The 25,739-nt window shown below is 45.8% G+C and overlaps 2 protein-coding genes across 3 annotated transcripts in view; both read right to left on the reverse strand.

Moving 5' to 3' along the window:
* The window catches only part of DIP2B (disco interacting protein 2 homolog B), a 68,772-nt gene extending 67,684 nt beyond the window's left edge, over window positions 1-1,088 (reverse strand). For both annotated transcript variants that reach the window (XM_074807752.1, XM_074807753.1), the window contains exon 1: window positions 853-1,088. In XM_074807752.1, coding sequence (XP_074663853.1) covers window positions 853-940 — 88 coding nt within the window. In that variant the 5' untranslated portion in view covers window positions 941-1,088. The remainder of the gene's footprint in view (window positions 1-852) is intronic.
* Window positions 1,089-3,386: 2,298 nt separating this feature from the next.
* LARP4 (La ribonucleoprotein 4) lies at window positions 3,387-25,739 on the reverse strand. Its single transcript, XM_074807823.1, is given in 18 exon segments — window positions 3,387-6,194; window positions 6,197-6,318; window positions 6,321-6,549; window positions 6,731-6,899; window positions 7,182-7,303; window positions 7,893-8,051; window positions 8,243-8,291; window positions 9,092-9,325; window positions 12,994-13,097; window positions 13,594-13,803; window positions 14,446-14,499; window positions 14,876-14,986; window positions 16,016-16,119; window positions 16,873-17,009; window positions 17,552-17,627; window positions 17,957-18,115; window positions 19,725-19,869; window positions 25,646-25,739. Coding segments are annotated over 18 exon segments (2,337 nt in total). The 5' UTR covers window positions 25,664-25,739; the 3' UTR covers window positions 3,387-6,059.

Genomic DNA, 25,739 nt, shown 5'->3' on the forward strand with positions numbered 1-25,739 from the left:
CAGCAAGCCCTCCCGAGAAGCCACTGGTTATGGCATCAAGTTCTGCACCCTGATGGAGGGAAGCAACGCAAAGATACGCAAAACAGAGCTACCTGCTCTGCAACCTTCACCCTCTGCCTCAGATTCATCCCTCGCCCTCCGGCTTCACAAGGGAACTTTACAACAAAGCTATAGGCAGAAGAGCATTTTAAGCACTAGGAAACAAAGACATACCCATGCAAAAAAGGAAACAAAAAAAAGCGCATGCTCTGTCCCGATTATAGCCACGCAAAAGAACTTACTCAGAAGTGGAAAGAACACCGGGCAGGTCTTCATTGTGTAGCCAAAGTTCCTCGTCTCCCCCACCCCGGGCCCGCTGGCTGTCCCCAGAGCCTCCCCCTCCCACTCGCCATCCTCGGCTCAGAAACTACAGAAAAGAGGCCACCAGAAGGAAACCCCTCCCGAGGGGGATCACCCCCGGCGAGCCAAGGGTCCCCCCCCGCACTCATCGCCCCCCCCAGACACAACCCCCGCCGCAGGCAGGGCTCTTCCTCCCCACACGCCGGCCCCCTCACACTCGCACCCCCGAGCCTCATTCAACCCCCTCACTCCCGGCCGCCTCACACGGAGCCTCTCGACGCCCCTCACACCCCCCCCCCGCCCCCTCACAGCCCCCTCACGCACCCCGGGCCTCCTCCCCCACAAACCCGCGTCAAGCCTCGCTCCCCCCCGCCGCCTCCCGCCCCCCGCACACGGAGGCTCCCCACGCCCGGGCCGCGGGAGGCCGTGGCGGCCGGGCCGGCGCCCCGAGGGGAGGGCAGGGCAGGGCAGGGCAGGGCTGGCGGGCTCCCGGCGCGGCCCGGCGCTCCTCACCTTCGGAGAGCTCCAGCTCCAGCTCGGCCAGCTGCTCGCGGACCTCGCGGGGCAGCGAGGAGACACCCGCGGGCGCCGGTTCGGCCATGGCGGGCGGAGGGGAAGAGGGAAGGGGAGGAAAGGGGAAGGCAAAGAGCGGCCGCCGGCTCGGCGCGGCTCCGGCTCAGCGCCGGGGGCTCCGGATCGCGGGCGCAGCGGGAGCGGCCGCCACCTCCGCCATGCTGAGCCCCAGCGCCGCCGTCACGTGACGGGGGCGGGGCGCGCGCCTCGCCTCAGCGCCGCCGCGCGCCCCCCCGCGGCCTGGGCCCGCGCCGCAGCCTCGGCGGGCCCGAGCCCCTCGGCGGGCCCACGAGCCCCCCGGGCGGGCCCACGAGCCCCCGGCGCTCCCCCGGGCCAGGCCGCCCCTCGCCCCAAGGGTGACGAAGCCTCGGCGCGGGGCAGGGAAGAGCCGCCGGCCCCCCCGGCCGGGTCAGGCGCAGCTGAAAACGCCCCACAGAAACCCCAGCGGCGTTTTCCGTGGGTCCCGTTTGAAGTTTTACCTCAGACTCGGCTCCTGGGGGCGGGCGGAGGGGGGGGGGTTGGGGTGGGCTCCGGGATCAGCTCCCCCCCCGACCCCCCCAGCACAGGGAACCCCGGGGCCGATCATCACCACAACAGCAACACACGCAATTAAGAGCTTGGGGTTTTTTGGTGTTTGTTTTTGTTGGTTTTTTTTTTCCTTTTAAATCAGCTTTATTTTTCTAACTGTTATTTCAATTTCCCATAGCACCTTGGCAATGTCAAAAACAAATACAAATACATGTATTATCATTTTAACATTTAAAGCATGAACCTACTTTACACAAATTCTGTTTTGGACAGTTTTGACAACAGGAATATACCAGAACAGACAAAGTCTAGAAGCCAGATAGGTTGCTTTTTTCTCCTTTCACTGAAGCCCTACCACTTTGAAGAGAGATCATAAATGCCAAGGGGAAGCTGGATTCATCCGGGAGGAACAAGATGTCTGTAGTAACTTGAGCTCAATATATTATCTGAATATTTTGTATTCTATAAAAATTAGAACAAAAACCATTTATGCACAGTCTGTTTACATTTGAAGTTGCATTTTTGGAAACTGTATCCATAACTGAAGCTCCATAAAAATAAACCTCTGGTTCTTAAATATAAAATTTTAAAGTTGTTACAGGTTAGTTTGCAGATGGATTTTTCAGAAATAAGTTGCTTTAACTCCATTTCAAGTCCTCCCAACTGTACATTAAAAACAGACTCAGTTAACCTCTTGGAGTGCCTGTGCTAAAGGCACCGAAGAGAAGAGCCAACTAAAATACTACAACAAACCAAAATTATGTACCATCCTAAAGGAAGCTCAGACTATAGGTAATATATACACACAAAGAAGAGCATGATAAATCATTCAGATTAATGGCAACAATCTTATGTTTCAGAAGGAAATATCAAAATTAGAAACAAAAATTCTATTGCATATCTGTAGTAATCAAGGATTTACAAAAAAACTTATCAGAAGCAATTTCCCCCCGAAGTGCATTTCTGTTGCATCGTCTGTAATACAATGGCGCATTTTACAAATTTAAAATATCATCTGTACATACCAGATATTTGACCCCAGGTGAACAGTCACTTGGGTAACAGTAAAAATAGCGGACATTTTCAAGACAATTAAGCTGATATTGACAAAGTAGTAAGGCCATAGCTATTTAACTACAGTAAAGCATTGATTAAGTCACTTATTTGCTACTGATCTGCCACAGTATCATCTTTCTCTTCTGGTTAATAGAGTGGGTTACTTTTTTTTCTTTTTTCTTTTTTTTTTTTTTTTTAAACCTACTGCTAAAACTGCACCATCATACTGTGCCAGGCTAACTTTTTTTAAAAAACAAAGATAGCAGGAATGTAAGATACTATAAAACTAACTTAATTTTAGAAATCAAAAGAAAAAACTTTTTGCACTTTTAATTTTACTATCACATGCAAATAATTATTTCTCTTTTCACTCCCCAGCAGAAGTACAAGAGAGTGGCCCAATCTTTTCCATGCACAATAATTTGGAAAAGAACTTAACTGGGGAAGTATACTTCTGCAGCTAACAAAAGTCAACAACTCTAAAAACAAGTCACAGTTCATAAAACTGAAAGTTACGTGTGATTTGCACCTTCTGGTATTTAATATCAGCAGAGTAGGAAAATTTGTCTTTACATCATGTGGTAAGCTACCAAGAAGGAACCACGGAGCGCACACTGAGCATCGCTGACGAGCAGGGGACAGCTTCACCTCCGCCGATAAAACGCTACAGCCGGGATGAGGGGGGTGAGCTGCACCAGCCGCCAGCCCGGCTCCAACCCACCGCCGCGGCCCCGGCTCCCCCAGACTGTCCCAGCAGGCAAACCCGGCGGGCAGAGCCCCAGCAGCTCGCCCGAGCCCGCTGCGGGGATGAGAATGGAGCAGCTAGCCCGTCTACGTTGGACGTTTGCCATGCAATACAAGTACTGCAGGAGAACTTGCACACAAAACTATGGTTTTCACAGCCTTTATATTTACTTGGTTATCTCCCCCCACACACAAAAGATTCAGAAAGGAAAAAAAACCAAACAAACCCAAAAACCACAGTTATAAATGGCAGCGGGGGAGGGGGGAGAAGGGAATCGCTAATGTTAAATCCTTGCACGCAGGTATTAAATAAATAACGATGAGCGCCCTAATCTGGGAAAAGTTTGAATATGCTGGAAAAAGCCAACAGGTTTACAGACTTATTTGCAGACACTGTACAAGAGCCATAATCTGCTGCTGGAAAACGCACACCCAGGACAGACAAAGCATCCTCTCCACGGTCAAGTTTTTCCAATCACCTTACAAGAAAGATTGAACTGCGGTTATTTATTTCTTTTTTCCACATCTAATAAATGAAGAAGTTACATTTCACAACTGTTAAAAATTCAGATACTTTCAGCACTACAAAAGTTATTCTACGTGCTGCACTGAGCGCGGACGCCTGCGTGGATCAGGATCAGCACGTCGCCTCCAGCACGGGGGCCAGAGACCATCGGCTGCACGAGCCTCTCCCCAAAAAACTCCCCTGAACACGCGACTCGCGGCAGCCACGGGCACCCCAGCACCCACCCGGCTCCGCAGCGACAGTGCCCATCTACCCTAAACGTCTGTGACTATCACACAGGTTCGTTTTTTCCAGTTTGACCGCAGTATTTTTTTTTAATAGCCTTTAAAACGATTTCAAATTAACTCTGAATTCACTGCATTTCAGAACTTTAACACTTTTAAATAGTTAAACTTCTCTATCATTCCAACAAATGTAGCATTATCAAAATAAATGGAGAAGGGTTCTGTAAGCATCCCTAAACTGTAGATGTGATCAACGATTTTTTTTACTAAATTAAAAAAAACCTCCCAAACCCAGTACAGGTAGTTTAAAAGTGAATAATGATTTTGGTTTTTTTTTTTTATATATATATGTATATATATAACATGCGTAGAAATGAACAGTTAACTGCATAAATACATTATATTGTGTTATGAATCAAATCAAAGCAATTGCCAAGCTGAATAATAAGTTAGAGAAATGACAACTCTGGCTTTATATATATATTTATAAAAATAGATATGAGTGTTCTCAAAGCAGTTGATAGAGAATGCCTACTGAGTAAGAAGTCGCCAAGGGTTATCTGGCTAAGAAATCAGAAGATGAAAATTTTCACAGTTATTTTAACTGCCACTTACATTCATTCTAATGGCAACACTAGCATATATTACTAAGATGTTTACGGTATATATCACAATTGAGTTTTCCAGTGTTCACAACTTACGACTTTAAATTTGTACACTTGCTATTCACTAAAAAAAAAGAGAAAAAAAAAAAAGGTGTGATTCTTACTGCTGGAAGCTACTTTTCCCTAACACTTTATACAGAACTTTGAACCCTGGCATGCTGATTTTGGCAGATTAATGCACTGAATTTTCTTATTTCGGTCATTATGGTAATCACCTTTAAACTTAACCACTTACTACACAATAGTGTTGCAAATTTAGTCAGCATACATCGAGGCAAGATGCTACCTCTCAAGTAGCTTCTCTGAACATGAGGGGTTTTGTTTAACTCTTCACCTTTAGTTCCACTTTAAACAGTTTTAAAAAAAGTCAGTTGCTACTACATCAGCTGTAAACAGTGAGTTCCCAGTACATATAAACCCTGATTTCTAGTACACAGCGTCCAACACCCTACTCCAGAACACAAAGATAGGTCAGTATGTAGGGAACCCAGCCCTGTCTCTGGTTTGCTAGTCGCTCAAAGAGACGTCGGCTCAACCCCGGCGGGGCACACAGACCTCTGCGCCGAGTTCCCGTCTGCAAGGCAGAATTCCACATCTGCAGCTGGAATTCCAGGCTCTTCACTCGTGCAGCTAACACCAAGTACTGTGTAGCCACCCCTCAGTCCTACACTGGGCCTGCCTCAGGAAACCATACCAAGAAAAATGCACAAAAGTCTGTAATAAAGAGATTAGAGAAAGCAACAAGCAAGAAAAAAAACCCAAACCTAAGAAGTTGCCCTCAAAAGGAGGCGAGGAAAAAGGGCAAATTAAAAATTCTGACGTGCTCCCTTCTGCCTCCTTCCAATTGTGTCTAGAAGACAAATTTTTGCTGTCCACATACTCTCATCTACAATCCAGTATCCTGTAAAAATTATAGTTTAAAAAGCTTGCTGACTGAATTATTAGTAAGGTCAAGAGACTATACTTCAAGCTGGAAACACAAAGTTTACTACAGTAGTACATTCAGTTTTTATCATCAGTGACTAAGTGATGACAACAGTATCTGGCTGCACTCACTCCACTCACACCGACCAAGCACCTCAGCTGCAGACGCGCTCTGCAATGCAAGGCCATCAATGGCAGACACATCATCCGACAAGCCAAATGTTAAATAGGTTAAAAAAAGTTCTAATTTTACAGAAATGCTCATTTTTCAAAAATAATATTCTCTTATCCTTTTCCTCCTACACTGAGGGACAGGTTAATTTGTCAATTCATATTCTTTCACTTTGTCAAAATGCTAGTTTCACAACCCCAAAACTGATTTCAAGCAGAAAACCCTCTGCAAATTAAAAACAAAAATACAAAAATTATAATCTCTATATTTATATTGATTGGAATCCTCCAGCATTTGTGAAATCACTTTTAGAGATGAATTTTGGGACCCTCCACAACTCCTCCACACAAGCCACGCTCCAGTTCAGTATTCCCCTTCATGAATACTTCTTTCTCACAGTCTCCTCTGCTGCTTATTAGTCCACAGCTCAAATTAAATAGAGAATAATTGGCTGGACAAGTGTTACTTTGGTGACCGGGGTGGCACATACTGCTCCTTGCCGATACGTCGAGGTGCTCCCTGAGGCGATGATCTGCGTCCAAATTGGCGCCTCTGTTCCCTGATTTTCCCAGCAGCTCCCCTGGGAGGCCCGTTGCCTCGGAACCCAGAATAATCCTTCATTCGACCTTCAACCTTGTCATGAGCCTTCTCCGAAGCCTTCTCAGGTGTGCCGTTTTCTTCATTTTTGGCAGGGGGAACTATGTTGGTGCGATGTTCCCTAAGAGGCTGAACAGGAACTGGGGGAGGCTCCTTTGGGGGCTTCTGGCAAACTTCAGCGTAACTTAGCTTGCGTGGCTCCTTTGGGACCAAGGGAGAAGAGCACGGTTTACATCCCAGCACAACCACGCTTCGCTCCTCCAGACCATCCCAGGCACAACGTCAAGGCACGACAGCGAGAACACGTTACCGTGAGCGACTACACCCCAGCCGTGGCAAACCGCACCGGCGAAAGCTCCCCCCGCGCCCCCCTGGGCCTTACCTGCGTCAGCAGAGCGGGAGCTGCACTCGCGCTGGCGGGAGGCGAAGGGGGGTTTGTCCTTGGCGGCTTTGCAGCGCTGACAGGGGAGACAGACACCGCCGGGGAAGCGTGGCTTGTAACATCCTTCTGAGCAGACGCTTCTTCCGGTTTGCTGTCTGGCTGAACTGTGCTGTTTAAGTCAAGAACAATTTAACATTAAAACCTACTAACACAGAAATTAATGTTTGAGAAAGCGTTTTCTTTCTGTGAAGTCCCAGCTGTGTTTTTTGCGGAAAAGAATGGTACAGCCATTACCACCATGATTTGTTATTTCCATCTAGTGGCCTCGAGAGAAGCTGCCTACCACAGATGAAGAAGAAACAACAAACATTATCGCCACCTTGCCGGACACCGGCTGGAGAAATCTTGGCTAGAACATGCAGATTTTAATATTCTCAAGTAATTGACATACCTTAACACCACCGCTTCAGTCTGACTTGGTGAACTCACACTTGTCACAGGCTGCTGGACAGTGCTGTGCGTCTGTTCTTCCTGAGCAGGAGCTGGACTGCTGGGCAGCAAGTCTTTGCTTTCCTGTGCAGAAAGCGTAAGTTGCAAAATGCAGAAAGATCACAGATGTGCGTTAAGTTGCTCCTCAATATGCCAGTTCAAGACATCTGAGAAGCGGGATAATTCCAAAGGCTCTCAAGTCCCAATTATAGGAATTCTACTGGTTTTGGAGCATCGCCTCTAAAGCAATCACCCTTTGCATGGGCAAAACAAATAGCAGATAAAATGAGAAGTAAGGCTCTAGCACCCAGATTATCAACACTTAGTCCCAGTAAGATTCATCTGGAAACAGTCCTCGCTGACACTACACACAGACTGCTCCTACGTCAACAGCCAACGCTCCTCATTTGCCTGCTTTATTCCAAAACAGCTTACAACAGCGCAATTGCAGAAACTCCAGCTAAATACCCACAAAAAGCCAAGGAAAACCAAGAACGGAAAGACAGAAAATGCGAATTTTATATATATATATATAAAATATTATGTTAACAAACATGGTGAGGCATTTGGGCTAAAGCATTCTAAGGTGCAGCTCTAACCGATTCTTTAAGAGGGGAGAAGGGAGACACAGCCTACGCTGCCAGCGCGGGCTGCCGGAGTCAAGAGCCGGTACCTTCTCTTTGCAGACTCCTTTAACGACATCGGACATCCTGCTCTCCAGCACAGGCTCGCCCGGTATTTTTGCTGTGCTGCCAGGCAAAGGTGGGAAATTTGATGCTAGCAAGTCAAACTTTGGTGTCTGAGTCTTTGTTTCTGCTGAAGGCTGAGGTCTCTAGACAAGGAAAATACCCGTTAATAGAGCCATAACACCCAGCATTAAAAGCAGGTCAGGGAATTTCCTAGAAACACCAAATACCCACAATGAAATCTGAGAATCTGGGGACTTTGCGATTCCTTCAATAAATGCAAAGCTGACACATTGCACTTTGTGCAGCTTCTCACAGTAAGGGAAGTGGAACTTACTGAAACCCGGTCATCTTCCCGTCTCCTCCGACCTCTGAAAACGTTCCTCCTTTAAAGGCAAAAAAAAAAGTCAGTCAGTGCATTCATGGAGCTGAAGTGCGCACTCATCGGCACAAAGGGGAGCCTGTGGCAGGGGATTTACAGCAGCCGACTGATGCTTCTCAAGATACAGTTCTGGGATGTTCTCCATCTTCAGGAAGGGTCAGAGCTCTTACACTCCTGGAATGTGGCCAATAGGGGAAACAAGTTCTCTTTTCTCTCCCTGTGGAGGAGGTACCCTAGAGCATTGTATCTGAACAAGCACAGTGACAGTTACACTAGAATATTATAGAACAGTACCCTATAATTTTATAGTAATAAACTTATTAATCCGATTTCTCACATCTCTGCCTTGGTCACTTATTTTTAAGTGTCTAAATCCTGAATTAACAGACAAAAGATCAAACCAAGTGATCTTAGAAAGTTTAGGAGCATCAAATTCCCTGACCAAGGATTTGCCTATTATTTACAGCAACACAAAGGCCAACTTTACTTCAGCAACTGTTTTAATTCTGGGGACAAATCAGGCAGTTATTTTGAAATATGGACACCTCGCTATCTTACTGCAAGGCGTTTCTCAAAATAACTAATAGCTATACAGTCAAGCAGGAAGCATTCATGCTCCCAGTTAAGTATTTATCATGCCTGGTTTATTTAAATGTCAGTTTTCTCCTGGTCAATCTTTACAGAAATATATATTGCGGCAGTGGTTGATGATGCTTGGCTCACCCAGAGTCATTAGAACCTCCAACACCACGTCCCAACCGCGCTGTTGTGTTACAGCAAGCAGCAGCACACGCAGTTCTTTACCTGCCCCTGCCAATGCCGAAATCGCCGTTCTGCTCCATCTGTGCGGTAGGAGAATCCTTCTGGGAATACCCTTGGTCTTGGTGCCCAGGTAACGTACTGTTGTGTCGCTCCATGACAAAATTCCTTGAGTTGGTTCTGTTCAGTGGTCCGTCCCCCCCTGGCATGGTACTGACGGCAGCTGGACCCTCCACGGCGTGTTCCGAGCTGTTAGACGATCGGAAGTGAGGCTTCACGCTGCGGGACACAGAGCAGCAGCTGGGTAATCTGGAGTTTAAACACGGTGACACAAAACTACCACCAACTACAGTTAATTCGTAGCTGACAAGAAAGGAGGAGGTCAGTAAATACTGGAACTCCATCAGAGAAGTTGTTTCCTACACACATTTGTCAAGAACAAAGAAACTGTTCTCCTTACCTCCATCTATTCCTTTTGTTACAGTTTTCTTGCAACCTCCTCTCCTGTCAAGTGTTGCCATTTGAAGAAAACATTGAGATCACTGCCCAACAGACACCAAACAAGGGGAAAAAACCCCAAAAAACCCTCAACCAATAAAAAGCGCCCCAAAACATAAGGGCAGTAACAAGAGCCAGAAGAACCCAGAGAGGGAGTCCTCCTCTCTCTGGGCCTGCAGCACGGGGTATTGGAAAGTGATCTGGAGAAATAAGCCAAGCCTGAGGAACAAACCCATCCGGCCACAGGCAAAACAACTGAACTGAAACAAGAAGCCACAAGTAGATGAGGATAAACAAGCTGAAGAGAACGGGAGTTAAGGCTCGGGTAGCCGAAAGCCCACCTCCCCGTGAGCTGGAACAGCCGGGATCTTAGTCTCACTGTTCCTGTTACCAAACGCCCACAACATCGACTCTGCAGTTTACAACACCCCAGACGTTTTACCCAGTTATTGATTATTCAGCATTAAAGCTGCATTCCCTTTGCACACAGATGCAGCTGTGCACGCTCAGTGTTTCTGCAGGTTAAAGCTCAGGGTCTTAAATGCAGAATTACCCAGAAAAACTCTGACCTACCATAACATGGAACAGTTTTCTGGAGCAGCATTGAGGTGCCTTAAGACTATTTTTCACTTCTGCACCTCACTGTCTTTTCCACGCAGCACCAACCAGTTTCAGCAAGCGAGGCAAGGACCTTAAACTCTACCCTTCTCCTCTGGTCAACCCTGCACATCTCGTATTTAAGGACAGGAGGATTTCGCATGCTTATTGTTTTTAAACAATCTCACGATAACACTCCATGCAATCAGAAGAAATTCTGCCACTGCCAGCCAAAGTACGATTCCTGTCCGGGAGGAGAAGTTAACTTGACTACGTGATCTCTCTAAGAGTAGTTGAGGAGCAGCCTGCAGCCCGAAAAAGGGTCCTTTCTTTCAACAGACCATAAATCATGCAGCTTTTGGTTTCTCTAAGTTAAGCAAATATGGAAAGGCACGTTGTGGATGCCACAGACCCTAGACTGCCTAACAAAGAGGTAGTTTCCTTCCAGCTTCTACCACTAAACTTGTTCCCTCCCACTTAGCCAGAGAATTTAAGTTGGGAGGAAAAGAAAGCAAAATAGGAGAATTCAGCAAGTGACAAGTTATCATTTGTTAGCACTAAATCAGAACAGCAGTGAGGGATGTGGCTGTAGCAGCAGCAGATTCCTCCCTCTGCCTGGCCCTTGTCCTGTGGTATTTTAAAAATCAGCTCCATCACTACCTGACAGACTCCTCCAGAGCCTCTCAACTAACAGCTGGAAGTTTTGCAGCATTTCGTATGTAACCAGAAAGCAGAACAAAAATCACTTTTCAATAGACCAATTTTGAGTGGACAAATTAATTTGCTTTACCAAAGACATTTTAAGGTACCTTTTAGATGGCTGGATAGAAAAATAACAATTTAACCAATATTAGCACTGAGGATTCTCTGTTACAAAGGCTTGGTCTTCCTTTCCCACAAGGATGTTGCAACAAGTCAGGGCAAAATAAATATGACAGGCTTAAACAAATGTTTAGCTACAGAGAAAATCCAATACTTAACTATTAACTGCCTGTATGACAAAACAAATCAAGTTTAATGAGCCAGGACAGAAACTCAAAAGCAGCAGCTGGATGAACCTCTCCGAACGAGCTCTTCTGCAGTTCAAGAGAAGATAGGCTGAGCAAAGATTAATTCATACTTCACAGCTTCAAGAAGCATTAAGAAGCAGTTTTAAGGCCCCAGTAAGGTTAAGTTTTCCATCAGCAAAGACCATAGGGAGGAGGAGGAGGTGGTAAGCTAACTAAATTCTTCCATTTTGTTCAATTCATTCCTAAAATGGAAGATTCTCAAGTCATTATTCAGCCCTCAGATCTCATAATCTTACCCGTCATTGAGAAGGCCACAATCTTGTCTGGGCAGAAGAGCAAAGCAGGAAAGACAAGGAAAGATAAGGCAGAAAAAAAGCAGAGAGAAGAAAAGATGATGGGAGAGAGCAAAAAGAAGGAAAAGCGTGAAGTGCAGGCTGCCCAGACATCGACTGTTGGACCTGTTCTCTCTTAGCGCGATACTTGATCATCACTGGGCCAAACCTTCGAGGCTGCGCCTCACTGTTACCTTGGCAGTCGCCTGTTTGCAAGGGAATCCTGCTGAAGCATAACTAATGTCTGCTGCCAGAATATGAAGATTTATTACCACAGAAACACAGCTTTGTACTAGGCACAAAGGCTGAGCAAGATTGGCAGGAAAGATAAGACAACCAAGGCAGACCAGCAGAACCTGTACACGCTTGACCCTAAAGCTATAACTTCACAATGACTGAAGTTTTACAAATGAAAGTCTTTACATAACCAGAAGAGTTTTAAAAGCTTCAGGATTGTACAGATGTGATCTATAAGGCAGCAGTCAACGTGTGGGCATTTCAAGATGTTAGTATTTGGGTACATACAATTCTTGTACAGTTTCAGCATCCACATACCTGAGAGTTTTTACAGGCTTTAAGTTTGGGCACAATTTAAGGTAAAAAAAAAAACAAACCTTTACAAAAAGATCTTAGTTGGGAGCTGAGCAGCTGTAACCGAATCAGCTGTCCTGTCTTCCAAGTAGAGTTTTACTACCAGTTTCACAGCCTGTATTAAGACTCTGCTGAGTCACGGCAGACCAAATTCTGACTTCACCTTCTGCCAACAGCCACAAACCTTAACTGCATCACAAAACCACTTATGGCACTGGCAGTTGTCAACCGATTTCTCAAACAATATAAAAAGCAATTCCCATGCTACCAGCCCGCATGCTGAATACAGTGAAAGAGCTTGCAAATAAAACAATTTCCACCCACACAAACAGATTACTACTCCATTGTATTTACAGAGTACTGTTCCAGCAAATACAAAGCTGTTTCCTCCTCCCCAGTGTTTATATCTGAGCTGAGTCCTTACAGTTATCAGGAAAGATGGGGATAAAGCAAATAAATTATAGTAACAGACTCAGCGTCAAGCAGTTTTAGCGTACAGCAGTCAGGGCATGCAACTCTCAGCTGCATAAACTGAATGGCTCTCTGCAAGACTAATCACACAACAGGAAAAGCTTACGTTTGTGCTGCAGGAGTTTATAATCTGTGTATAACAAACATAATTAGAAGTATTACCTTAAGAGGAAGTTATTTATTTGTCTGCAGAAATTCCTCTGAGGCTTTTAAAGGAGTTACCTTTGCTCTCTCCAGCACACATGTCCATTATTTTAGGATCTTAAGCTGCCACCTTGATTTTAATTTTATTTTATAGATCAAGTTGAAAAACGTCATACATATTTGATAAACAAAATAAGTAACCTAGTCCCATCAGAAGGCACTGCATTTTACAAGTGCAAGGAACACTTCAGGATCTCAATACTGTAAGTTCTCCGAGAGCAAACAACTGACAGAGCTATCTTACCGATTTCTATGGAATGGGCGACCTATACTCAAAGAAGCAGCATTTGTTTTATATGATCCTGGTGTATTAAAGCCATTCACAAATCCACCGTTAGGAAAGGGGGCCTGCAACAGACAGAACAGTCTCAATGGCTGAGCTAAAAAGAAAAACGTTTGCAGTTTTATGAGATCAGCTTCAGCAGTTACTCATCTAGTCTGCTTGTACTTTTACACTGGGCTACCGTATCTAGGATGTCGTAAACTTACTACTAAAGCAAAAACCCCACCAGGTTACCAGCCTGCACATCGACTTTGGCATCAGAGTCCTCCTGGTCCTGGAAGAGCTACAAAGCTCCTCCAGTAGCACTACCTACTGGATAATGGAATTTCACACCAAAATTTCTTGAAATAAATGGCAGCCAATGGCGAGACGGGCAGCCTCTCCGACAGTCTTGCTTTATCAGGTCCACGACATAACACGAAGTATCATAAAACAGAGGGATCTGACTAGAAAACCTGTGCATTCTACAGCTGAAAAGCCCACGCACCCTACTGATTTGTTAACCAAATTATTGCTGCTGTTTTGGGCTAGCTCCTCTCATTTTCATCAGCTGTGACTTACCAGTGGCGTTTCAAAGTAAGGTGCAGGATTTGGAGACCATGTCTGAGGCACAATGCTGTAAATAGAGTACTGCTGAGGACTATATACAGGCTGCATAAACAGTGGTGAGGCAAACTGTGCTTGGGTTTGAACCGGCTGAGTATAGACACTGGAATCCACTACCCGGTAACCATTCTTAGCAAAAAATGTGTTGATGGCTTTTATCCTTGCCTGCAAGATATCAAGTCACATTGCATACATTAGCTGGGAGAAAAAGAGAAGCAGAACATGAAATCTTTCTTGCCTACTGAAATGGTAACAGAAGGGATGTGAAGAGGAAGTAGGTTGATTACCGCTTACAAATAAAAACTGATAAAAATCAATCCAGATTACATTCTTACAGCATGCTAAAGGGAAGGACACACATGCTGCTTTAGCTAGAGAGCTCGTCCAGTTTAAGACAAGCACTACTTCCTGCAGCAGTAGCTGTCCTGACAGTTCCCCCCGCAGTACAAACAGCTTGCTTCAGCCTTATTTGTGGAGCAGCTAACTCAAGCTAGAGACTCATGATGGCAAGAGTCCCTCTCCTGAGTTCTGCAGACCCAGATTCTGCGGAAAGTGGAGAAGGGAAGACGAAACAGGAATGTATTTCACACCTCATGGGAAGCAGCACTGTGAATAACCAGCAGCCACTGAACTGTAATTTTTCAAAGCTACCCATGACCTCATTCAAGTTAACAGCCCACAGAGCGGGTGTTACGAACCATCCCCCGGCTAATTCCTTAGATTCCCCCCCCCAAATGCCCACTATCATTTAGACAGAAACAATACATAATTCAATTCAAACAGAAACCTCATATAAAGCAGCCTTACCATTACTGGCTTGCCCTGAAAGGTTTTCACTTCTTCCCTTAAATATTTAAATGCCTGCACATACAAAAAAGATTAACATTAGAATGTCTTGATCAAATTGTACTTCTCAAAGGATATTACATGACTTAACATGACTGTGTAGCAACATGCTTCCCCCGTTAGCCCAGTTAAATTCATTAACACTTCAAATTCAGGATACCAGATGTCAGTTATGGCTGGACAGTACCGAGGCAAGAGGCAGACAAGAGAATTGTAACTCCACAATCTCTCAACTTTTCTCTCTATGAACTAGAATTTGCCAATAACCTCTTAAAATAACAAAAAGGGGGATCAGTAAATAAACATTTCTTTTAGCTGCAGGTGCAATTCTCTTCAGCAGGGGAATTAACAACAAACCAGAGATGTTGTTAACAGTTGAAGGCAGCCTTACCTGTTGCGCATCTGTATCTGACTGGAATGTAACGTACCAGTTGTTGTTGTGAGCAAACTCACAGCTTATCACTTTGGGGCAGTTTTCATTTTTAAACAGAGCCTTAACCTCCTAGGGGAGAGAAGAAGTCAGGCAGTTAAGGGGACCTAGCTCTGAGCTGTGAACTGAACACTAAGCCAACAAAAGCTTACACTCCAGCTCCTCAGCCACAATTTTCCCCTGCCCAGGGATGTTCTTTCATGCCCTTGACGGGTCTGGCAGACACCAAATTATCCTCTACCTGTTTCTGAACCCAAGAATACCAGTCCAGCCTACGAGCTCCCCAGATAAAAAGTAGCAGGCCCATCTGGTAAGAAAATCAACATCAGTGTAGAACTGGTGATATTTCCATATGAAAGAGGTAGCAAAAATGTGGCTTTAGATCAGGAGAGTCATCTAGACAAGAATGATTCTAACAAATATTTCTAAGTCAAGGCAACCTGAAAGCTTTGCAATAATCAGATTTTAAAGAGAGGGCAAAGCAGCTGTTCAGAGTTTGCATTAAAAGAACTAATTAAAAATGCTAGCAGACAAACACCCTGTGTTACAACTTTAAAAAACAAAGAACTAAATCATTCTGTTAGCCAAATATCAGTAGGAATTTTATTATCCTCCCTTCTCTGAACTTAATGAGCTCAGCTCACACTGGGTCACAATGAATGAGAAATGTTTAGTAACATTTCTTGCTGCCAAAACAACCGTCTGACTTCAAGTAAAGTTACTGCTGTGACAAAAATTCAGCCTGAATTCCAAGCTATGCCCTGGACTGATTTTATTTTTGGATCTGAAAAGAAACCAGTTCAAACTTCCTTCCAGAAAAGCCTAGCTAGCTCAATTTTTGGTGAAAAAAAGAGCTTACTTGTGAGCATTTTAATATATTAGTAAATAATGGGAAGGCACAGCGATGACAAGTTTTTGCTTTGGCTTTTCTGACAATACATCCAGGCAGAAAAAAATCACTTATGTGGTTACAAGAAAAATATCTGCGTTTAATCAAATTAAATGCAAGTTGACCTTTTAAGCAACACATCCTGTTGCTGTTTGAAGATACCTTCCAAAAACATCAACAGGGTTTTATTTCTTTCTTTTATATTTATTTACCTCTATAGGTGTTGTTTCAGGGATCTCCCGGAGAATGATAATACATCGTTTGTGGTTTGGTCTTACTTTCTCCCCTCTCTCATCCACTTGTACCATAGGAGAAGCTAAAATGAAAATATAAAAGTTGGCTTAAAATTGGACATTGTGCACTGCAAAACGTCTCAGCAGTGCTAGACTCCATTATCCAACCTGGAACAAAGAACTGCGGTGGACTGCTTAAGAAACCAGATTTCTTGAATTCAGGGTCAAAGACAGTTTTGTCAGCTACAGTCTGTTAGATCTTCAGAACTTTTTAGCTGTTTGGCTGCTGCCGCCTCCATCGGCAGCTGGGATGTCTGAAAAGCTCAGTCCCAAATTCAATTCACTCCCAGCTCAAATTCAAGAGGATATAAAAACACTCCTAGACAGAGCCCTAACAGGAAAAGTTCAAATAAGAGTAGGGAAATCAAGTCAGAATAAAGTCTTTAAAAGTTCACTCATAACTGTTTCCACAAGAAACATGTGCAGAATCAGCACAGGACAGTACATCAGAAGAATTCTAGCTAACTTTTTCTAATAAGCTTTTTCTAGTTTTATCACTTCTAGTAAACTTTTGCAGTGAGTCAGACGAGGTTTAGTCCCAGAATAAGACTTTCGCTGCTAGCCTCTTACTGGGACAGATTTAAGCAGATTATTATAAAGCATAACTAGAACTCAGGAGTCTGGAACAGCCACTCATTCAAACATCTCTGCAGAATGAGGTTCCCATCACCATTTACCAGACCAATATGCCATAACCAGCTAAGAGACTAATACATCTCTAGAGCAAGGAAGGATTCTTTGTTCTACAAATATAGACACCAAACACCCAGACTTACATCTCAAAACTTCAAGAATAAGGTCCATATCAGTTGTCAGCTTCTTAATACCTTCCATGTTGGCAATTGTCCATATTGGAACAAACTGGTCACTATCCATTTGAGACATCAAGTAGAGATCCTTTGAAAGATTCTCACTAAAAACACATAAGTTCACTATTTTAGAAAAATTCTGAACTTTACTTACAGAAGCCTCAAAACAACAGGATAACTATAGGCTTAAATATTCACCAATACCATTCGCAGCTAACTCTAGCCAAAATGTACTCTGATTTTCTCTCCTGCAAAAAATCCTATCAGATTGACACAAAGCAGAATAAGATAATTAAAACACTTAATAAAAGTTACAGTGCTCTGGACGTTAGTCTGCAAACAGGGTCTTGCAAAGGGACCTCTTCTGGTAACGCACAGCTAAAGTATCTCAACACCTTACACCTGCGAAGCACCAAAGTCACACTCGGTTCTCGTTAGGACAAGGAGGCACAGACAGGACTGAAACAGCTGAAAGGTACCGTGGGGTTTCTACAGCATTTTAGCAAATCTTGTTTCATATCACAACCAACTCTCTCACAGTTAACATTTCTATGAAGATAATAGCACATATCAAACCAAAAAAGGGAAAAAATTGTCAACGATTTTAATAAAGGGTTTGTACAAAGTTGAATTAACTGTACTGTACCGTGAGAAGCAGAATTCAAGTTGTTTTTTCAAACATTCTCTAATGTCTTCTGTGGACACAGTGGAGCTGCCTTCACCTAGAAGTTACCACATTCACCATCAGATCTCAGTTTCACGGTAAGCATACCAGGCAAGAACACGCCTCATTGTGCAATAAAAGAATGAATGCTTCTGGGTAAAACCAAGAGGAAAAGGTCATCTGGGACGTGCTTAAAGGCCACCATACTACACATCTGCAAAATGACTTCGATCCCACAGTCCTCACCTACTCAGCCAAGCACCACGGCTGCCTTGGAGCTTCGGGAACAGGCAGGGAACGTTTCCGAGCTCCTACTCGGTCACAGCAGAACCGCAGACTTCAGAGGATTACAGATACCAGCAGCGGTGTTCGGACTTAAATACTCACCAGACACTTCATAGATCTGGTATCCAAGATCTTCAGTTGCTAGGACAATTCCATTTGCAGATGCTTCATCAACTCCTGTGCCATTTCTTGTGGCTTCACAAGACGGGGAATACATCACTTCATATTGCTTGCAGCTGTCCTCTGAAATCTCTATGTTACCTGGCAAAAGAACGCACCATCAACAGAAAACCTACTATGAGCTTCAGAATATTTTCCATTTGAAAAATTTTGGCTACCAACATTAAACCAAATACTCAAGAATGCTGTAACTGAAAGTGTCCAGACTTACTCTATATTTCTTAGATTTTCAACATCTACTTTGTATTGGATAACACTTTCTACCTCTCCAATTTCAGAAAGATCTTCTGGTTTGCACTAGGGTCTCAGGGATAAGGACATAATACGCTTGTGAAACTGCAAGATCCCCCAAAGCAGCAGAGGATCTAAAAACCAGGTTTTTCACCTGAAATTTAAAATATTTAAACAAGGTTCCTAACAACAAAGCACTAGAATAGCTCACATCACTTCCACGCATTACGTGATTCTTATTTATATAAAGGACTCAGGAGCATCTAATGATTGTTCTAAGACACAGTGGAATGACACTGAAACTGGGCAAACTCTTGTTCAGGACACCTCAGCTTAGTCTTCACCAGAGCTGCTCGAGATAGAAATAAATGCAATTTCAGTGTAATCCAACAGTCAGGGAAAGGAGATTGTTCCAAAAAAATCAACCGCTCTGGTAGATCTTTTTCCACGCTAATGATAAATTCACTGAAAACATATTTGGAGAAGAAATACTATTCAACTACTTAATTAGAAATTGCTTAAAAGCAAGAACAACATATTTGGAAAAATCGCCCTTAATTTTCCAGCAGCGTAACGCTGCCGTGATTGCTTCATATTGTTATGAAGAGACAAATGAGTTTCTCTCAGCCAATGCACAAGCTCAGTACTCTCTCTTCACTTCTGCTGACTTACCAGAAACTTTTCACAGGGCCACACAAACTGAATCCTCCCTTCTTTATCCCTGACTTTTCCTAAACCCTTTTCCAGCGAATCTTCTGCTTCCTAATCAACAGGCCTCTGCCTGTTTGAGTAACCTCAGCTGTACAACTGGCTTCATATCAAGTCTGAGCCAAACCAGAAGAGTTAAACCGTTTGAGTATTTAGTTGTGGATGACAGGACTGACCATGTGGTACGGATGGAAAATGGAGACTGATACAGAGTACAGACAATACAGACTAAACTGAAAGGAACAAGCCATAGAAGCTTTGCTTTACTCCAGTACAAACACTACCGTCTAACAGTGCTCAGCAGCACCTCAGCGATCTACCAGGATTGCAGGTGGCCCTCAGATCTTATCTTCCTGTTCACAGGGTCAAGTGTATACTAAAGTGCAGCAATGGCGAACGAGTCACGAATCCATTTCTACACATTTAGCATCTTGCTCCCCTCTTAGCGCGTTACTCAGTCATCATCGGGCCCCCGGGTCCTGTTCCCTGCTGAAGCGCTCTGTCCTAGCACAGCTCCGCACACCTCGAGTCCCTCCACCAGACAGAGCTCACTGCTCAGCCCTACAAGCTCTATCACCTGCCCGCTGCTTTCTCACATTCTTTTCACACTTGTCGCTACATCAGCTCTAACAACCTCCAGGACAAGAGCAAGAGGCTCCTTCTGGCTGCTGAGCTGACAGAGAACGCTCAGCGCTACCCTGCGAGGGAGGGATCTCGGGCAGCGCGTACACGCGGGCCCGCGACATCTCACCCTCGGAATGAGTCCCTTGCGCAGCCGCTGTTTCTTGCCACGAGTGCTCTGCGCCATTGGTTGGTGGCACAGCCTCACCACTCCCTTGGGGTACTTCTTGCCACACTTTTGCGTTAGGGTTTAAGCCAGCACCTTTCGATGTTACCTGCTGAAGAGACCAGAAAAATAGGAACGTTATTAGGAAAAATAATCCAAAGATGCTTTAGAAGTCAAGCCAGACAATATAGGTGAATTTAGTGATTTTCTAGAGAGTTCCACATCTCAAAGAGTCTAACCAGCTATTAAGCACCTATGTGATTTTTCATTAATCAAAACAGGAAAATCCTTGGTATTTTCCAAGTATTTCATTTCTACCTCCATTAGAAGTGTTGCCTTCAACCTCTCTTTATTGACATCCGACAACATCAGCAGAGGAAGCGGCTAGCCGTCAAGGACTCTGGTAAGTCATAAGCTTTTAAAGACTTGACTGTCATAATGCTCCAGTCCCCTTTCACCAGAAAGGGAAATTTTCCCTCCTCCAGACCCCTTCCTAGAAAGGAAGGTAAAAAAACATATGTCAAGGAGAAGAAACTAATGACTTACTGAATTAGTGACATCTATACTAACCAAGCACCACCTACGCTATGCCAGGATCCCTCATGAACTTACCTGAGTGCTACCTGATTTCCCCATGAGTTTACCTACATCTTACACACATCAACGTACGCTAATAATTTCGTTAAACCTGTAACCAAGGAGATTAAAGTTTTTGAAGTGCCAAGACAAACATACACACCATCACAGCCCGCTGGGAGGGGGGAACAGGATCATTTCTCTTTGAGACTGGGCAACAAGGACCATAATTAGAGCAAGAGGGTAAACAATGAGGAACTGCTGGATCCCAACCTGGAACCTGACACAGATAAACACTTATTCCTACAGTGAAAGACGGCCCCCTCCGAAGTCCCTTTTGGAGAGCTGCTCAGAAGCACAAAGGCGTTTGGGTAAGGAGTCCCATAACCCAGCGGCACAGAGGACAAGCACTGTAATGGCTTTCACCCTACCGTGATAAAACTAACTCCCTCCACGTAGAGAAGAAAACTGTGCTTTTTGCAAAAAGTCTCCTCCCAAGAATTTCTGACACCCTACGAGCAACTAACATGGCTTCCTCCAAACAGGTTCCTTCAGACACTGAGTGGCAGTCCACTTCACTCACGCAATTTGCTCGAATTTAAAAGGCGAAAGCCATTCATCCTAGCTCGTATCTCACAAATTCACAAATAAGGAAGTTTGATATTTCAGAGGCCAGCCTCCTGGATTCTGAAATTAAGGAGTGGCTTACTACCAGGCCTCAAACATAAAGCAAAAGGATACGGAAGCAGTTGCAATAGCTTTAGAGATAATTCCTCTCCAAGGTCACACCTAGTTCCAAAGCTATTTGCTGCAAGGACAAGCCCAAATTCGGTAACAAAAAGCCTCCAAACACTGGAGGGGTTCAAGACAATCACAAGAGAAGGAAAAACAAAGATCACCATTTCCGCAAGGCCCTCTTTGGGATTCAAAATCCCCCAGGCACAACTGATTTAATCCACACAGCAATGGAGTTTTCCTCCTGTCGTTAATCTTAGCAGAAGAATATAGCTGGAAACAGAAAGAAGAACTAGAAAAGGTTCAGTGTGAAGGGACACGTGTACATTTCCCTTTTCAGTTTTCAGAGTAGTTCTTCTCCAACAAAACAACTTTAGAAGAAAAACCCGGTAACCTGTTGCACCCACGTACTTTCACCATCGACACAGTTCAGGAAGTTCAAAACTTCACCCAGAAAAACTGCTGGTCACTCCCATGACGCAGCTACCTGTCAGTGTGGGCACCTGCTCCACAGCCGACAACCGGCAGATCCCACTTCCTTGAATTTATATTTCATCAAAGCAAAAAAAGACATGTCCAGGAGATGATTCATTATTTTATAAAAATAAACACCTTACATCTCTGAGGTTAGTGTTTAGCTCAAGCTGAAAGTAATTTTAAGGAACAAGTATGATAAAGTGAAACTGAAACACTTCAGGGAGATTACCCCACTTCTGGAGGTGATCAGAAGTAAAAACCAACGCTGATATGGCAGATGACATTACTCACTTTAGCACATACTGAGAGACGCACGTGGTAACGTGGAAATTCAAAAATCACAGGTCCAAGTGAAAAGTGCTTAGAAACTAAGAAGATGCAGGCTGATAAAGTGATGAATGGACCTATTAACACAACGGCTGAAATACACACCTGGAAGAGTGTGGGCTACTTCCTCTGCGTTCTAGAAACACTTAATGACATGTAATGCAACTCTGCAAGACCCAGCCCTGATGTCATGCATCTTAATAGCAAGACACCATGGACTGCGAAAGGATAAAAAGTCCCTAATTTACATAAGCTTTTTGAAAATAGTCTGCTATGCTCCAGGAGCAGTGCCACTCCATTCTGGCAAGTGGCTCTTCTGAAGAGAAGGCCAAAATATCAATTCTTGCTTATTTAACTGAGGCTAACAAATACCAAGGCCATTTGATTGGCTGCAGAACAATCCTCCCAGCTGCTATCGGGAACTTTCATGACGAGGTTAAAGCTTTACAGAGTTACAAAGGTTAGGAACACTCGCTGGTGTCCATGAGCTGACAAAGCTGTCCTCCTCACCAGAGCTTCCCTCTAGTTTACGTTACTTTCGGCAAATGTGGATCAAAGCCTCTCCTCCAGCAATTCCTTAAAATTGACTACCGAAGCATCTACCTCACTTTGAAAGGATGACAAAGAATATTTTTCATATTGTAACAGTCTGAAGTGCATTTAACAGATTCAATTAAGCCAACAAAAAAAGAAAGTGCTCAGTTTCTTCTAAAGCATTCAAATTATCCTGCAACCCAAATCTTAACACAGAGCTTGTGACAGATTTCCTAGAGCAGACTGACTCTCTAAAAGGGAATCTAAGTGAAAAATCTAGAAGAGAATTTAATAAAACTTGTGAGATGAGAATCTAAACATTTTCCAGAAGTGGAAATGTAAGCAGAGAGAAAAAAAACTGAAGGTCAGCAAACTTATGGGAGGTTGGCAAAGAGAAGCCTCGTGCTGGCTGGGGGACGCGCCAGGTAGGGAAGCAGGCGTCTGCGGTGGACTCGGGCACGCGCCAGCGTAGTTACCTGTCACCTTCTCAAGGCTCAGCCAGGCTGTGCAGCAAACCAAGAGAGAGAGAAAGCCGCTGACAAGCCGAAAGCAACACGCACAACTCCTTTGGAACTGCCTGCAGGATATCACATAACAACATTTGGTGCTCTGAACCTCCCAGGTAACTCTCACAACACACATTAACTTTAATGGTTACAAGAGAGTTACTTCCACCGAACACAGCATGTTTTTTTCATTAGCCAGCAGGAGCACCCCAGAACTGGGGGTGCCTCCTTTACCTCTCGGTAAAGCAAGCGCACGGTTGTGCCGTACGAAGATGGCACCACCCTCACCTGTGCCGACTGTGTCCATCGCTTGTGTGAGCAGGGACAGTCTGGGGGGTTTGCACCTGGAGGGAAGCAGGAAGCCTCACCTGCTAGAAAAGGGGGCCAGCAATACTCAGGGCTCCACACAGTCCTGGTTTTCTAGCTAGGAAACACCGCTGGCAACAATTAGGGCAGTGTTTCACCCACCTGAAACGCACAGATTTAAATTCTTCCAATAAGTTACTAATATGTTGAATTAGGAACACGTACCCAACTGACCAAAACCCAAAGCAGGCACAGTAAGCCATTATCAATTACATTTTTCACGAAGCACTTAATAATATTCCCAATGCACCTTAATTATCACTTGTTAAGGGCATGCTGGCCCTGGCTGCAAGTGAAAAACAAGGACCTACACCAAACATTAATGCCTGAAAAACAGCACGAGCCTTACACCATTCCCTCACTGCAGCAAGGTTTTGTTGAGCTAAAAGATATTAAAGGAAAACAGAATTCCAGCATGCATCCTGTGAGGGAATCAATTCACAATCACAACTTCAGTGAAGTCTAAAATACAACGTTGACAGTCGAAGCAAGTCAGCTAATCCCCCCGAAACCTTCGGGACTTCTAACACAATCCTGTACCTTATTTTTCAGGCAAACCCAAAGATCCCAAGAGAAAAGCTGCTGTCTGCTTCTAAGCATCTGACTACAGTGTTTCAGAACGCCTGGGTAAGAGCTCAAGTTCCCTGGCCTGGCAGCAAAAAGGCACCTTCAGAAAGTCCAGATTGTCTTCAGGAACTTAAAATTAAACGTTATTGATGCTTCCTGAACAAAGATCACAGAAACAAACTTGCAACACTATCAGCAGAAGAGAAAGAAGATGATCAAACAAAGCTACCAACGTCAAGTTTGTGCTCTAAAAGGATTCACTAAATGCCCAGACACGCACTGCCTGGCCTCGCGGGCTCCTGATTTGCTTCAGCTCCCTCTGAGCAGCCCCAGCCCCATCCACAGCACATCGGCTCCATGTCACGGCTGCGGGTTCCTGACCCTGCCTCGCACGGCCGCTGCTCAGAGGGGCCACCTCCGTCCCGCGGGCTCAGCACCGCTCCGCTGCGCTCGGCCTCGGATGAGGTTGGCTGCTCGCAGCTCCTGGCTGCAGTCATCGGGCTGCAGCTCTGACTAGCTTGAACAGTTCCTCTTCTCGTTAAATACTGCAAAACCAAATTCTTTAGACCTGTTATTCTGTGTCCATGACATATTTCTTCCTCTTAGTGCAAGTCAAGTAACATTCAGTTCACAACTGAGGCAATTAGCTTCAGAAAAAGAAGATGTTTCCCAAACCTTTTTATTCAGAGGTTCTTAACGGTGGAATATACGTTGGTATTCATGTGAAAGCCCACCACCGCCACCGCACTTGAACTGAACACACCATTAGCAGTCGACTGGCTTCCCTCGGTCACTTCTTAATTACCCCAGCAGCTGTTTGCTTTCTACTCTTTTTAGACAAAACTTACTGCAAAGTTTAAAGAAGCAGCGCAGTTGCCTGGATTTGTCCAGTAAACGCTGAAACTGCTTCACCGAATCCCCTGAAACGCCGTAAATACACGAAGCACGGGCGCGGGCAGCGGCTGCGGACCCAGGCCCGGGCCAACGCGCTGCCCACCGCCCCTCCTGCCGCGCGAAGCGTCCGTGTGGCGCAGGGAGGGACACACGGACACGTCCGCCCCCCCTCGCGCCCTCCCCAGGTGACCTCCACGCCTGGGGACGGGCCGACCGCGCTCGCAGCCGGGCTCCTCACCCCGACACGGCCCCTGGGGCCCGGCGCCGCTCAGAAACGGCGGGGCCGCCCCGCCAGCCGAGCCCTCTCCTCCCGCTGCCCTAAATCACCTCCCCGCCCCATCACCCCCGGGTATTTAATTAACGACGCCGCGGACGGGCCGCGCCGCCGCTCCCAGCGCGCCCGGGCCCAGCCGAAAGCGCCGGCATGCAGCTCCGCGGGGCGACCGTGTGCTACCGAGGGGCGCCGGGCCGGGCCCGCCCCGCCGGTGCCAGGGCCGCTCCGCTCCCCACCGCCCCCCCGGGCGCAGGAGGCCCCGCGAGTCCCGCCCGCCGCCGAGCGGTGCTGGCGCGGCGGCCCCGGCGGCCCCAGGCCCCGCGTAACCTTCACGGCAGGCCGCGGTGCGGCGGCTCCCCCGGAAGGTCACCGCGGTGCCTTTCACCCCCCCCCCCCCCCGCCACCAGCACCCCGCCGCTCCCACGCGGAGGCCCCGGCACCGGCGGAACCTTCGAGAGCGCCGACCCCCCACCCCCCTTCCTCCGCCCGCCGGGCCCGCGGCCGCCACCCCCGGATTTGCTGTGTCAGCCCCGTCCCCTCCCCCCGGCGCGGCGCGGCCGGCGGCGCGGAGCGGCGTGCGCGGCCTCCCGCCACATGGCCCGGCCCCGCGCCGTCCCGCCGCGCCTCACCTCCACGAACAGCAGCATCCTGCCGCCCGCGCCCAGGCCGGCGGGCCCGCGATCCGCGCCGCGCTCCCCGCTGCCCGGCGGCGGCCGCGCCAGC

This window comes from Strix aluco, chromosome 27 (genome assembly GCF_031877795.1).
Source record: "Strix aluco isolate bStrAlu1 chromosome 27, bStrAlu1.hap1, whole genome shotgun sequence".
Classification (NCBI taxonomy): Eukaryota; Metazoa; Chordata; class Aves; order Strigiformes; family Strigidae; genus Strix; species Strix aluco.